Genomic DNA, 14139 nt, shown 5'->3' with positions numbered 1-14139 from the left:
AAAATAAATCTGGAAATATATGTTTTCACATTTTATATGACATAATATCAGGCAAATTCACCCATTAATGTTATAGATTTAACTATTTTATTATAGATATATGTAAATAAGGTTAAATATTATATAAGTAAACATGTTTTGACCTACATCACTTTGTAAGTTAGCTTTTCACCAGAATATATTTATGGCATTAAGAATAAATTTTAAAACAATCTCTTTTTAATATGCCCATACTTATCCTGGAAAAAGTACACATGATTCTGGTGCGCTATCCAAAATGAAGGCTGTTAAATTTTTCAGGATGTTTTCAAATAAAATAATTAAATAAGTCGGAAAAAAATTAGTGAAAGATTTAGATTGAAGGATAACCTTCCCAGGGGAATATCTGTTGTGTTATGAACTAGAATTTAAAAAAATGAAAACATACTTGATTTTACTGTTTTATTCTACAGGATAAGTATGTCTATAGCATAACTTGACACTGTTAACCAGAATGACAGAATATTAAGTAATTACTGTATATTTCATTAATGTCTATTCTGCCACCAAACTGAACAAATGACATTGCAATTCTATAACTATATGCATGTTATTTTTTTCCTAGTTTTGGATAATTCTTAAAGTTTTGTGGTACTATACCTCAGTTTTATCAGGTGTTCTTTAAAATCACCTGGAAATACTGAGGTTGTGTTTCACTGAACACGAGCTTCATGACTTCTATTCAGAACTTAGATGACTGGGAATGTGTTCACTGCCACAGACATGCTGTCCACAGTGTGTTTGATAAGCTGACATGGGACAGGGATTCTTTTCACTGTTGTGTCAGTTTATCAAACCCATACCTGGACGACGGTCAATTCAGTTAGAGGACAATGGAGTCCTGGAATACAAAGCATTATTTCCTTTTGACAATCTAAATACTCGTATGAGTACTCGTATATGGACAAAAGCCATATATATATTTATGACAATTTGCACTAAATAACTGTAGTAATAAATAAAATTCATAGAAATTGGTTCAAAAGCTCACATTATAACCACAGTTAAGATGTAACCTAGAATCTAATACATAGAGATGTTTATTAATAAAAATTTTTAATCTTCATATATGGAGTTTTAATTTTTCCTTATATTCATTAGCAATTTACATGAAAAATATTATAGTGGATGAACATACTATTTGATATTAAGGTATGACCAACTGAGGTTAAAAATGCACTTTAATTCTGATCAAAATCATTTATATTTTGAATTGTATGAGATTCAACATTGCTCAGAAACTATGTCAAATAGACTTATAAATGATAAATTACGTTCACAACAGAGTTTTCACAACTTAAAAATTCATTTTAACAATTATTTATGTCAAAACGAATCTATGGTTATAGAGGTTAGAATAGTGGTTATCTTTTGAGTGCAGGGTACTGGTTGGGATGGGAATGAGGAAGATTTCTTGGGTGCTGGGTGGTAGTAACAAGGCTATATACATATGTAAATGTTCATTGAGCTGTATACAAATAATTAACGCACCTTCCAGTATGTTAGTTGTAACTCAATGAAAAAAAAAAAGATGTGAAAAAAAGCACAAGCCAGAAAAAAATAGCTATGTGCTGATTTGATTTTTATCTATTTTTGCAAGCACATTTGTATTTTTCACTACCTTTGTCAGTGTGGAATGATTTTCAGGTATCTCATTTTTGCTCAAAGCTCAATGTTAAAAATGATGGGCAAGAAAAGTATTTCAGATTGATGAAATACGTGTTTTCAACACAAGGGACACATCCAAACAGAGTATAAGTATTTCTAGTACGTAAATAGGTAAAATTGTACTGCTTATTTTATGAGAGTGACCTCAGTGGACACAGAATCAAGTAAGAAATAAAGATAAGTATGTATATTTTATAGTTATTGTTTAAATCGATACTTTAGAAAATAATTTACTTGAGCTCATGTAAAACAACAAGGATTTTTTTGGTAGTAGCATGTTAGTGGTTAGCAAGTGCTCTTATACAATGTGTGAAGGTAATTTATTATTAATCATACATATTATATGAACGCATAGATGCTTGCCTCCTAACTTGCTTTCTAATTAGCTTCTATATTTGTGAAGGGGATAAGAAGGGCTTCGCTGAAAAGAGACAATAGTCAACAAAGGGTAAAATGGGTCTTCCTCGAATTGCAATTACAAAGCCAACACTGTAGCACACATTTACAAGTTTCTTAAATTTAAAGCTGGCTAAGTATTTTCTGTCTGTCTGTCTGTCTGTCTATCTATCTATCTACCTACCTACCTATAAATCTATCTATCTCTCATTTAATCCTTTTAGGATGATGAGTAGGGTACATTATATGAATAACTCTAAGAATAAACATGCAGGTGACTCTTTAGTTACAATATTCAATCTTTGTTATTAACGAGAAAAAACAATTTTTCCTTTACATCAGACACTTAGAGAGTAGCACAATGTTTTACGATTTTTTAAAGAGCTGCCTTGTATGTCAGCTCTGCTGAACAGTCATCATATTCCAGAAACTTTAGAAATGTATCTTAAAGGCACACTATGCTTTCTCTCACTTGTCTTTAAGCCCAGAGGTGTTTAGATAATAATTTCACATGATAATGTTAGTGCCTCAATGAAAACACACAATCACAAATGCATATAATAAAACATTACATATTTAGCATACTTTATATAACCAGAACATATTGCATGTAAGGTAGATTTTCCAAGTTCATAATAGAAACTGCTATGATGTGAACCTAAAGATATTCTATTACTCTGCAGCTTCTTTCCAACATGAATTTCTAGAGGAAAGCATCAAAAATAGCAATAAAAAGAGTTAAATACATTTAATATAACATTCCAAAATTTATGACAGACCTTATAGTCACTTGCAACATTGTTATTGAGGTAGCTTTTGGCAGCAAACAGAAACACATTCATGGAAACCTACATCCTCCTACAGGAAGCCACAAAAGACGCAGTTACTTTGGTGAGGGGCCAAATATAAATCCAAAGCCTTCACACTAGATCAGCTGAAGAACACGAGAGGGACCAAAAGTCGGCCTATAGTATTTTCAAACAAAGCTTTTAGGCAAGTTACTCTAAATACCTACTATCCCAATCTCTCTGATTTGCTAACAGGGAGTTATTTGAAACCAACACTAGGCATTATAGGATTAAGGACATAACGTCACTAGATATGAAACATACCTTGCCAAAAACCAACACAATGGTTATTTTGAGAACATTTATATAGAAAGAAATTTAGGAAGAAACTAAAGGTTAGGAGGGGGACAGTATAGTTTTGTGGAGATTTGTAGAATTTAATCTTTACAATGTATCCAGGAACTAGAGCTCAGTGTTAAAGCAGATGACAAGCTAGGTTTTTAAGAGAAACTGTGAAAATATATAGAGGAGAAATGCTATACTCTGAGCTACATATTCATCAAGAATAAAGAAAGGCTATTATTAATATTTCCAGAAAAAGAATAATCTTCCTGTTTTTAAATGAAGATAAATTTTCAAAGCATATATGCACAAGTGTTAATGATGTTAAGCACATCTATGAAAGGATGTTAATCTCATCTATGAATTTCTATTGGTCATATGCTTCAATTATCAATTGTTTGAGCCTATGTATATTGTTGAAGTATACACGTGAAATAAGATAAAAAATTAGGTAATCTCAACCATGAATTTCACAGGTCACAGCAATTAAATGTTAGTATATGCTGGGAACATTAACCCTTTGAGAAGTCAGGACAAGCATTAGAAGGTTAAAAATTACAAAAAGATACTATCAAGCTTTTAAAGTATGAAACAATTCTGTTACCTAAAAATGTCTATATCGTGGACTGCATCAAGGTCTAAGTATTTCAAACCTTAAACAAGATACCTGACTCCTGATTTATAATGAACTATGATTTAAAAAATTCTCAGTAAATCAATTATACATCAAAGTCAATAAAAAAATTAAAAGACATTTTATAGTAGTTTAAAAAAAATTCTACTCAGTTTAACAAGCTTCTAGTAAAGCTTCCATTTAGGAAATGTGCATTTTTTGTGTTGAACATTTATGCTACTGAAATATTAGTCATGAAGTGAATTTTTATAATGAAAATTAAATTTTCTGATCAACTATATAAGAACAAAGCATGTTTTCCCACTCTTCCTGTGATTGATGATATCACATCAGGCTCACAGTGAGAAACGGAGAACAATCACTGTTGCAAAAGTTGCCCATAAAAAAACAATAAACAGATGGAAAACAAATTCTGTATACAATGCTAGAAGAATTCTACTAATGCAAGTCTTCTAAGAGTGAAAATAAATCAGCTCCCCTAACTTTTATAATTCTTTAAAGGTAAAATTCCATGAATTAAACTGCCCCAGACAGGGTACACCTGTCAGAAGATTCATTTACAGAAGATGTCTTTAAAAAAGTTTGCCAAAATTACTACAGAGTTTTCATATAATGCTTCTAGACAATTTTTAAGAGAATGAAATTCTCTACGGAGAAAAACTGAAACCCAATACTAGATTCAAATCTATTAAGTACTGAATACACTAAAAAGGATTAGCAAATGTCTGCAAAAAAGAAACGGCTGAAAAATTCAACAACTGACAAAGTTTCTAAAGAGCTATGGGATAAATTAGTCACAGATAAAATCCCAAAAGGGACATCAGAAGACCCACAAATATTTATGGCATGAACCGAAAGCTATATGCAGAAGTTCACAAACATCCAATTACAAGAAGGATATAATTCTCCCAAGTAAAAGATGAAAGTTAAGAAACTTCGTAACTAAAATTACTACAAAAGAAAAAAGTTGTTTTGAATATTTTAAAATTCTAACAAATATTTTGAAAAAAGTATGAAGTAAATTTTACTCTTAAATCACTAATTTTTTAAAATCTTCTAGAGTAGGTATTAAAAGATTTTGTGAATTCTTAGACAATATGACATAGCAATGATATAGGGAGTTAACATATAATCTCAAATGGCTTCCAAATTTATATCTAACTCTATAAGCCCTATTTTCAGATACATAGTTTAAACACAATAGGTCTCAATTGCACAGGATTAGGGAGAAAAAGTCCAAGTTACTAGAAACCTTCATAACATACTTATACTCAACTTTGATATAATTTTGGTGTATGAAAAATATATGTAAACAAATAATGCATAGTTGTTTTAAAATAATAAAATTAATATCTTCAACACAATCCAGAGACAAATAATGATATATAAGAATACTCTGGGAAAAATAGAAATATAACAAAGAACAAAAGATTTTAACTTATCTCTTTTTCTTTCATAACTTTGAGATAGAACTAGAGTAATAACTAAATCACACTAAGGTAAAAAGAGAAAGAGATTTATAAATATTCATGTTTTATAATGATTTAAAATATCTCATGAAATAAAAATCACAAAAGTATACCGAGATATTAATGAGACAAATCTGTTCATATTTATTTACAATATTTGAAGAACATTTAATATTATTTAATATAATATTTAATAATTGAAATTTAACAATATTTAATACAATGTTTAAATAATATATATTAATCAGACAAATCTATATTAATATTTACATCTCATCATGACACTTCGGAGTACATAACAGATGTGAGAAAAAGCTTGATGACAATCAAAATCATTAGCTAGGGACCTATTTTCTATAGATCAAATGCAGTATTAAGTACATCCTAACAAAAATTCTTTTAAAATAGATTGTATGTTCAAGTATCTTCAAGGACCAAAGAACTCAAACACTGGAGTTATGTGTTTTCACCATAAACTATGACTCTAATATCTATAATGTTAAGTTATCTCAGCTTGGAATATTTTAGGGAACCTAAGGAAAATGCACTAAAATTGGTACCTGATAGTTCAATTTACTCACTGTTAACAAGAATGTTGTTAGAAAAAAAATCTAACATCTAAACAGTAACAAAATGTAATGGAATATAAATGAGAAACTTCAAAAAACATAAGTTTCAAACTTAATTTTATATACTGGTTAAGTGTAAGTTAGATGAATTAAAGCCAGTCTGTCTTACAAGAAACTCAGTTACAGGCCACAAGATGTAGTGGTAAAGAGCATGGGCAATGGGAATTGGTTGTGCCACTTATTTTATGTTTGACCCAGGAGAAATTATTTAATGTCTACAGACTCAGGTTTTGTCTCTAAAATACAGACAATCATAATACCTGACTCTTAAGGTTATTGTGAGGTAAGTTTCGCAGTGAAAACATCAAGTAGAATCCTTGACACAGAGGAAGCATTCAAGATGTTAGCTATTACTGATGCTGCTGCCACCACTACTACTACTACTGCTACTACTATTATATTACAATTGCAGAAAGGTAGGTCAGACAGCGGTATAGAAGGCCAAAGAAAGGGGGCATTACTTCTAAGTAAAATGGTTATGAAAGATTTCAAAAAGACAGCAGGATTTAAGTGAGACATTAAAAGACAGACGTTATTCTTAAGAATTTTTTAAAATTAGTAACATTGAACACCAACGAATAAGATTTTTAAAGGATCCCTAATTTCACCAATGTAAAAGTTTTTATAACAAAAATTCTCTACAAGGCTGAGCTGGAAGAAAGCTATATTTCAAGAAAGTTGAAAACGCATACATAAACAGGGCCATAGAAAAGAACATACTAAACATTATCGGGGCAAACAAAACATTTAACTTAAACAAGCGTCTTATGTAAGAAAGCAATTGGTGGTAAGATTTGAAGTATATGTTGAGGTCAGATCACAGAGGAAGATGCACATTTCGTTAAATGACAGGGATTCTGTCATGTTAAAAATTGAGCACTATGACAGATGTTGAACAGAGAGTTGCTATCACCAAATAATGTTTCAAAGTGGTACTCTAAGCCAAAACGCCTACAATATTTTAATTTACATAGTAGTGTCGAATTGTGAATCACATGGCCTTTGCAATTCAAACTGTAACAAAGAACACTTTAGCTATAATAATCTCAGTTTCCTATTGGTATTGAGATATTTGTTCTTCAAGGACCACCCTAGTAGCTATTTCAGTGAAGGAAATAACTCAGTTTTCCTTCTACAGTTTTTCAGGTATAATAATGTTTTGAAGTCTGGGAAGTCTTGGTCACAATGTGTTCTACAAAAGTTTTTAAGTTTTCATGGAGCTTTTTAATAATGGAGAAAATTTTATTGGGTAGAAACAAAAAAGTAGTCTTTAAATCGTCTTTTGATCTATGCCATCTAAAACCATTAGTTCAAAAACAGGCAAGTATTTCTGAATACGATGACACTGAAGGATGCCCACCAATACATTAATGAGTTAAAACAAATCCAAGCTGCAGATCACTAGGTAGAGTACAATCCTATTATTTAAGACAGACACAGTCATACACACATACCACACAGAAAAATGGTCTAAATGAGTGTCAACTTAGAGTAAGGAAGTGGTTAGCACTGGTAGTAAGTCCTGGTAGGGAGAGGAATTCCATTTTCTATGTACATACCTTGGTATTAATTTTTTAAAAATGAACACTACTATACATTTAAAAAAATCTTAGTAATATAGGTTTATTAATAGATTAAAATAAAGGTAGATTTGCTATAAAAAAGGTATTCTACCAATTCATTTATAAGTAATTTTTTAAAATCTTATTTTAACTTTTTGTATTTTAACTTGATGAGTGAATAATGATAAACTAAATTGTAAACAATATTTTTTTTTAAACTTGGACTATAAAAAGAATTTTATGGGGCTGGCCCAGTGGCGTAGTGATTAAGTTCGCGTGCTCCACTTCGGCGGCCCAGGGTTCGCAGGTTCAGATCCTGGGCGAGGACCTGCACACCACTAATTGAGCCATGGTGTGGCAGGCGTCTCACAAATAGAGTCGAGGAAGATGGGCACAGATGTTAGCCTAGGGCCAATCTTCCTCAGCAAAAAGAGGAGTATTGGCAACAGATGTTAGCTCAGGGCTAATTTTCCTCACCAAAAAAAAAAAAAAAAAAAAACAATTTTACAAAACAGACCATTAAAATGTACCCAAAAAGTGATGCATTTACTTAATTAGACTCACGAATAATTAACATTAACATTTTTATTCCCTCTGCTACTTTTAAAAAGAAAAAAATTTGAACAGAATTGAAATTTTCTCTATTCCCTTGTGAAAACTGCAAATCTGGATGGAACTTCTGGAATCACTCTTTCCTCTTATAATAATTTTCAGAAGATGTAGGGCAGAATGCTGTAAGGACACTTACCATAAAAATGGAACCACAAAAAAGTTTAGGGTACAAGTTCATAACTTCCGATTTTCATCTATCCAAACGTTGTGCAAGGCTTTGCAGAGAAAGCATGCGTTATTATGATATGAAATCTATCAGAGCCTCACAATGTAATTTCAGTGACTCAAATGATGTGGTTGAGGTCTTGAGTTCCATGAAGGGAGGTACCATAAGTTCTAATCAAAAATATATATCTATCATTAGTATTTAGTACATTATAGGCACTCAATAAATATCTGTTGAATAATGGAAATAATTAATCAATTATATTTAATAAATAAATGAACTAATGCATGCATATATGCAATATATGCCATATGGCATATGGCATATATGCCATAAATGTCTCAAAGATCCCTACTGTTCTAATGACTGATATAGGGCTATTTATTCTACTTCTCATATTAAAAACCATTTTTAGAAAATTATTTAAGACAATGAAAATCAAGTCAAACTACTTATAGACACTACTCAGGATCACAGTCAATGAAATTTCTAGAGAAGTCTTAGGAATGGAACTAATATAAATCCAATGTAATCTTCCTATAGCAATTATACTATAAAATGGCTTACGGTCCTGAATTAATAGAAACAACCATAAACACTGTAGTTAATGAGCTGCAGATGATGTATCAGCATTTGTATAACAAAGTCTCTAAAAAATATATAAATCATTTATATAAAAGTGTAATCAAATTTATTAGATTCTTAATATGCTTAAGTTACAAATGTATTTAAACACTAATTTAACTTCTTTATAATCTCTATTTTATTTTAACTTCCTTAAATCAGCCTATGAAGGAACACTTTCCACATAGGTAATTTTAAAAAAATTTTGCCTTTATAACCTTTCATCCTTAATTGTTTCTTTGCTTCTTTTTTAGCTTGAGACAAGAATCTGAATCATCTCTCAGGAAAAGAGGTTGTGTAAGATAAAGAAAATCAGAACTATGGTATAAGTCAGGGAAATGCTTGAACACCTCCTAGAACAGCAGACTCAGATTGAACTGAAAGGAAACTGGGAGATCATCTTGTACAGGAATTAGAGTTGTAAGCGAGGTAGATCAGTAGGCTAGGAGGAGGCAGTTAAAGAGGGTAGAGGGTTCAAGGAGGGGTGCATGATGATATATGGCTGACCATGAACAAAGAATAAATAATATGTTCTATATAATATGCTCTGCTGTTTTCCAGTGGATCAGATGCTTTTGAGAGTAATAAAGTACAAATTCATCCAAGGTTTTAGTAAGTTAAGAGAAGTTTTATTATTTTACATTTTATGAACTATAGATTACAAAAGTAACAACCATTATCAACTAAAAGTTTGTGAAAAATCTGAAGTTAAAAAAAGATTCCACTAAGGGCAATCTTGTTAGGAAGTGGGAAAGCCTGCGAATGGAGGATACTCACTTTTTGTCATCTTTTTACAATGTTTGAATTTTTAGCACTAAAAATTACTAGCATTAATTAAAAATATTTTTATATAAAATCCTCTCTTTTAAAAAGGTTTGGAAATCACTGATCTAATCTGCTACACAAGGTGTGGTCCTTCATGCAGTACATCAGTATCACCCAGCATCAGCGTCATACCCAGTCACTGAGACGGCTGGTAGAAACGTAGAATTTCAGGCCTCCTCCCAGACCTCCCAAGTCAAAACCTGCATTTTAACAAGATCCCCAGGTGATTTGTAGGCACATTAAATTTAAGAAGCACTGGTCTAATTCAACATAAATCACAACGCCTTCTAAGCTTTCTATGTAATCAGCCTCTGCTACACCAGCGATGAGAGCTCACTACCTCCCGAGATAGTCAACATTTTCAAAAATAAACTACTGATATCCACCTGCCCAACTCCCAAATCAAATCCTCCCACAGTTTTCCTTCCCTCAGTTAATTTTTTCCTTCCAGTTGCTTACGCCATATAACTGAATTATCTTTATCTCCTTCGTCCCAAATGCCACGTGCGATCCATCTGCAAATTCTCTTGGCTCTACCTCTAAAACATTTCCAGAATCTGACCACTTCTCATCATCTCCACAGCCACTACCCTGGGCCACACCACCATCATCTCCTGGCAAGATTATTCCAGTAGTCACAAACCCTTGTCCTTCCCTGCCTGCAGTCTGTTCTTCACATGTTGGCCTGAACTATCCGCCTAAATATAAATGGAATCATGCCACTTCTCTGCTCAAATTCTCTGAGAGCTCCTCGTTTGATAAAAAAATCAACCCCTCCATAATCAAAAGAACTTCACGTCACACATTCAGTAACTCAAATAGCAGAAATAATCGTTAACATGACACTTTTAGAGATCAATATGCAACTCCCATTTGTTCTTCTGAACTATGACTCCCTTTGTTTTTAAACGCATATTTCACCTCTCTTCAAATGTGTACCATTAGTTCCTGCTGGTGATCCCTTCATTTATTTATGCAGGTAGATATTTAATAAACAACAAAAGCATTATTTCAAAATTCTGCATGAATGGATTATTTTCCCCCACAACCACATCTCACTTAAAATAACAGTCAAAGTCTTCACAACGGCCTATAACGCTCCTCCATAATGTCTCTTATATCACAACCTACTACATTCCCCCTGGCACATACTACTTCAGCTGCCACTGGCTTCTTTTACACACTCTTGTTTCAGGATTCTTGTGCTTTCTCAGTGAGGTGTCCTCTCTGATTAGGCCATGCTATCCATCTGTAACTCCCCATTTTCTGTCCTGCTGTGTTGCCTCCATAGCACTTATAATATACTAATATACCAGAATATTTATTTATTTGTAATTGTCTTGCTCCCCCATTGAAAGCAAGTTCCACGAGAGCAGGGATTTTTCTTTGTCTTGCTCACTGATGTACACCCAATACCTAGAATAGTGCCTGGTGCACAGTAGGCTCCCAATAAACATTTGTTCAACAATGAATAATGAACAAATAGCCTCATTTATTATTAGACTTTTATAATTTGACAGATCTTCATTCTGTTGAGCTCCAATTAGTGTCACTGTAATATCCACTAATATCCTAGGTCTACTCTTAGCTTCAAAAGGAATGAAGCTACTCCCTATGACACAAGATAGGCCAAGTATTTGAAGAATACTTGGTCCCATGTCCCCTAGGAATTTTCTCACCTTCAAAATTTAAGATCTTCAGCTATTTCAGTCTTACTATTGTTCCTTCAAAGGTAATATGTCTTTTTTGTACTGGTTGCATTTAAGATTTTTCTCTTAATTTTTTTATTAACCAAAATGTCAAACTTTATTAAGGATAAATGCTTCTCCTCCTGAGTACTGTCTTAGGTCTTGAAACCTGTGTTGAGGGAGGCAGATACTGTTGCATTCTTGCTTTGCTTAGCATCCCCACTCAGCCCGTCAGGGAGGAGTTTCTTTGTCTTTGATTTTCAATAATTTGACCACGTTGTGCTTAGAGGTAGTTTTCTTTGCATTTATTTTGCTTGGATTGAGAATAGGGTACTGAGCTTCCTGAGTCTGCCCATTAATGACTATTGTTAATTTTAGAAAAGTCTCAAGGGCTATCTCTTTATTTCTTCCTTTTGTTCCATTCTATCTTTCTTCTACTCCTTGAGTTCTCATTACACATTATGTTAGACCATTTGACAGTGCCCCACGTGTTTTTCAGTTTGCTCTCCTTCTTGTTCCTTTCTTTCTTTTCTATTCCTTTTTTCCCTCTCTGTGCTTCAGTTTGGGTAATTTCTATTCAGCTATCTCTAAGCTCACTAATCCCATCTTCTGCTTTGTCCATCTGCTGTTATGGCTATCCAATGAGTCCTTAATTTCAGATACAATACAATTTATTTTATATAGAGCTCATTTCTAGGAAATCTTCCATCTTTTCAACATTTTTCTCTAAAATATTAATAACAGTTATTTCAAACTCCTGTCTACAAATTCCAACATATCAGTTATCTGTGGGTCTTTTTCTACTGGTTAAATTTTCTCCTGATAATGCGTCAAATTTTCCTGCTTCTCTGACATTTTATAATATTTTATATCAAACATCATGTATAAAAAGACTAAGAAAATAGAATGTTATTTTCTCCCAGAGAAGGCTCACCTTTTCCTGTCAGGCAAAATGGGCAAAGGGTGGATCATTTCAATACACTCAGAAATTGAGCTAGCTTGGGACAGATTTGCAACTTTAGTTAAACTCGATTCACTTTTGGTTTCAAATGTCTCAAGGGTGAAACTTGTCCTGGGTTTGCTGTAGGTCTCTCTTAATAGAGTTGCACTGTTCAATAGAAATATAATGCAAATCACAAATGTGAGCCACCTATGTAAATTAAAATTTGCTAGTAGTTATTTTGAAAAAAAGTTTAAAAAACAGTGGAAAATAGTTGTAATAATACATTTAACTCAGTATACCTAAAATATTGTCATTGCAATGTATAATTGACATAAAGATTATTAAAGAGATATTTTGTTTTCCTCCTAATTCATCAAAATCTTGTGTATACTTTATACTTACAGAACATCTCAATTTGGACTAGCCACATTTCAAAAGCAGAATAGCCACAAGTAGCTAGCGGCTACTGTATTGAACGCCGCATCTCTAGCATGGCTTTGTCTTTTAAGGAATATGAAACTTTGAGAAACTCAGTTTCTTCTTACCAGCTTCCTCTCCTCACCCAACACTTAGAAAAAGCACTATGGAGAACAGACTGTGTGTTTGGTGCTTCTCCAGATTCCAATATGTCACTCACTACTCTCAATATGTCACTAACCACATGACTGATAAATGTTCCTTGATTTCTCCTTCCCACAACAAAATCCCTCTCCTTACAGCCAGACAAGGCAAATATCCAGAGTTGAAAAGAGCGCCCAGTCTCCACTCACCTAGGAAGGGTATTTCTCTGTCCGGAATTTAATTCCTCTGGACTTCTCTGTGACATCAGTGTTTGCTTTTTTTTTTTTTAAATCAGCTTTATGGAAATATAATTGACACCTCATAAAATTTACCCTTTTGAGGTGTACAATTCAGTGTTTTTTTGGTATATTCTCATTGTACTCACTATACATCATGTATTGTACAATTACTCACTGTACATCACTACTAATTCCAGAACATTTTTATCACCTCCAAAAGAAATCCTATCTCATTAGCAGTCATTCTTCTCTCCTCTCCTAGCAACCACTAGCCTACTTTCTGTCTGTATAGGTTTTTCTATTCTGAACATTTCATATAAATGGAATCATATAATATGTGGCTTTTATGTCTGGCTTCTTTCATTTTGCATGTTTCCAAGGTTGATCCATGTTACAACATATATTTCATTCCTTTCTATGGCAGAATACTATTCCATTGTATGAGTATACCACATTTTGTTTAGCCATTCATCAGTGGATGAACCTTTGAGCAGTTTCCACTTTTTGGCTATTATGAATAGCACTGCTATAAACATTGTGTGCATGCTTTTACGTGGACATATGTTTTCAGTTCTCTTGGGAACTTACCTAAGAGAAGAACTGCTGCATCCTATGGTAACTCTATGAGGAATTGCCAAACAGTTTTCCACCTCACCTGCACCATTTTACATTCCCACTAGAAATGTATGAGGGTTCCAATTTCTCCACATCTGTTGTCTTTTTGATTATAGCTATTCTAGCGGGTGTGGTTTTGACTTGCATTTCCCTAAGGACTAATTGGGTTGAACATCTTTACATACACTTATTGACCATGTTTATATAAATATTTTTTGGATATATATATCTATTCAAATAATTCACCCATTTTTGTCCTATTATTGAGTTGTAAGAGTTCTTTACATATTCTGGATACAAGCCTCTTATCAGATACATAATTTGCAAATATTTTCTCAC

At 32.7% G+C, this 14139-nt stretch overlaps 1 protein-coding gene across 8 annotated transcripts in view; it reads right to left on the bottom strand.

Moving 5' to 3' along the window:
• VPS13B (vacuolar protein sorting 13 homolog B) overlaps window positions 1–14139 on the bottom strand; it is a 739916-nt gene that overhangs the window by 305964 nt on the left and 419813 nt on the right. For 6 of the 8 annotated variants that reach the window (XM_058564706.1, XM_058564703.1, XM_058564701.1 and 3 more), the window contains one exon: window positions 12377–12550. The exons of the other annotated variants lie outside the window; for them this stretch is intronic. In XM_058564706.1, the coding sequence (XP_058420689.1) occupies window positions 12377–12550 (174 nt within the window). The remainder of the gene's footprint in view (window positions 1–12376; window positions 12551–14139) is intronic. 8 annotated transcript variants of the gene reach the window in all.

This window comes from Diceros bicornis, chromosome 21 (genome assembly GCF_020826845.1).
Source record: "Diceros bicornis minor isolate mBicDic1 chromosome 21, mDicBic1.mat.cur, whole genome shotgun sequence".
Lineage (NCBI taxonomy): Eukaryota > Metazoa > Chordata > Mammalia > Perissodactyla > Rhinocerotidae > Diceros > Diceros bicornis.
This window is presented reverse-complemented; position numbering and strand designations above follow the sequence as displayed.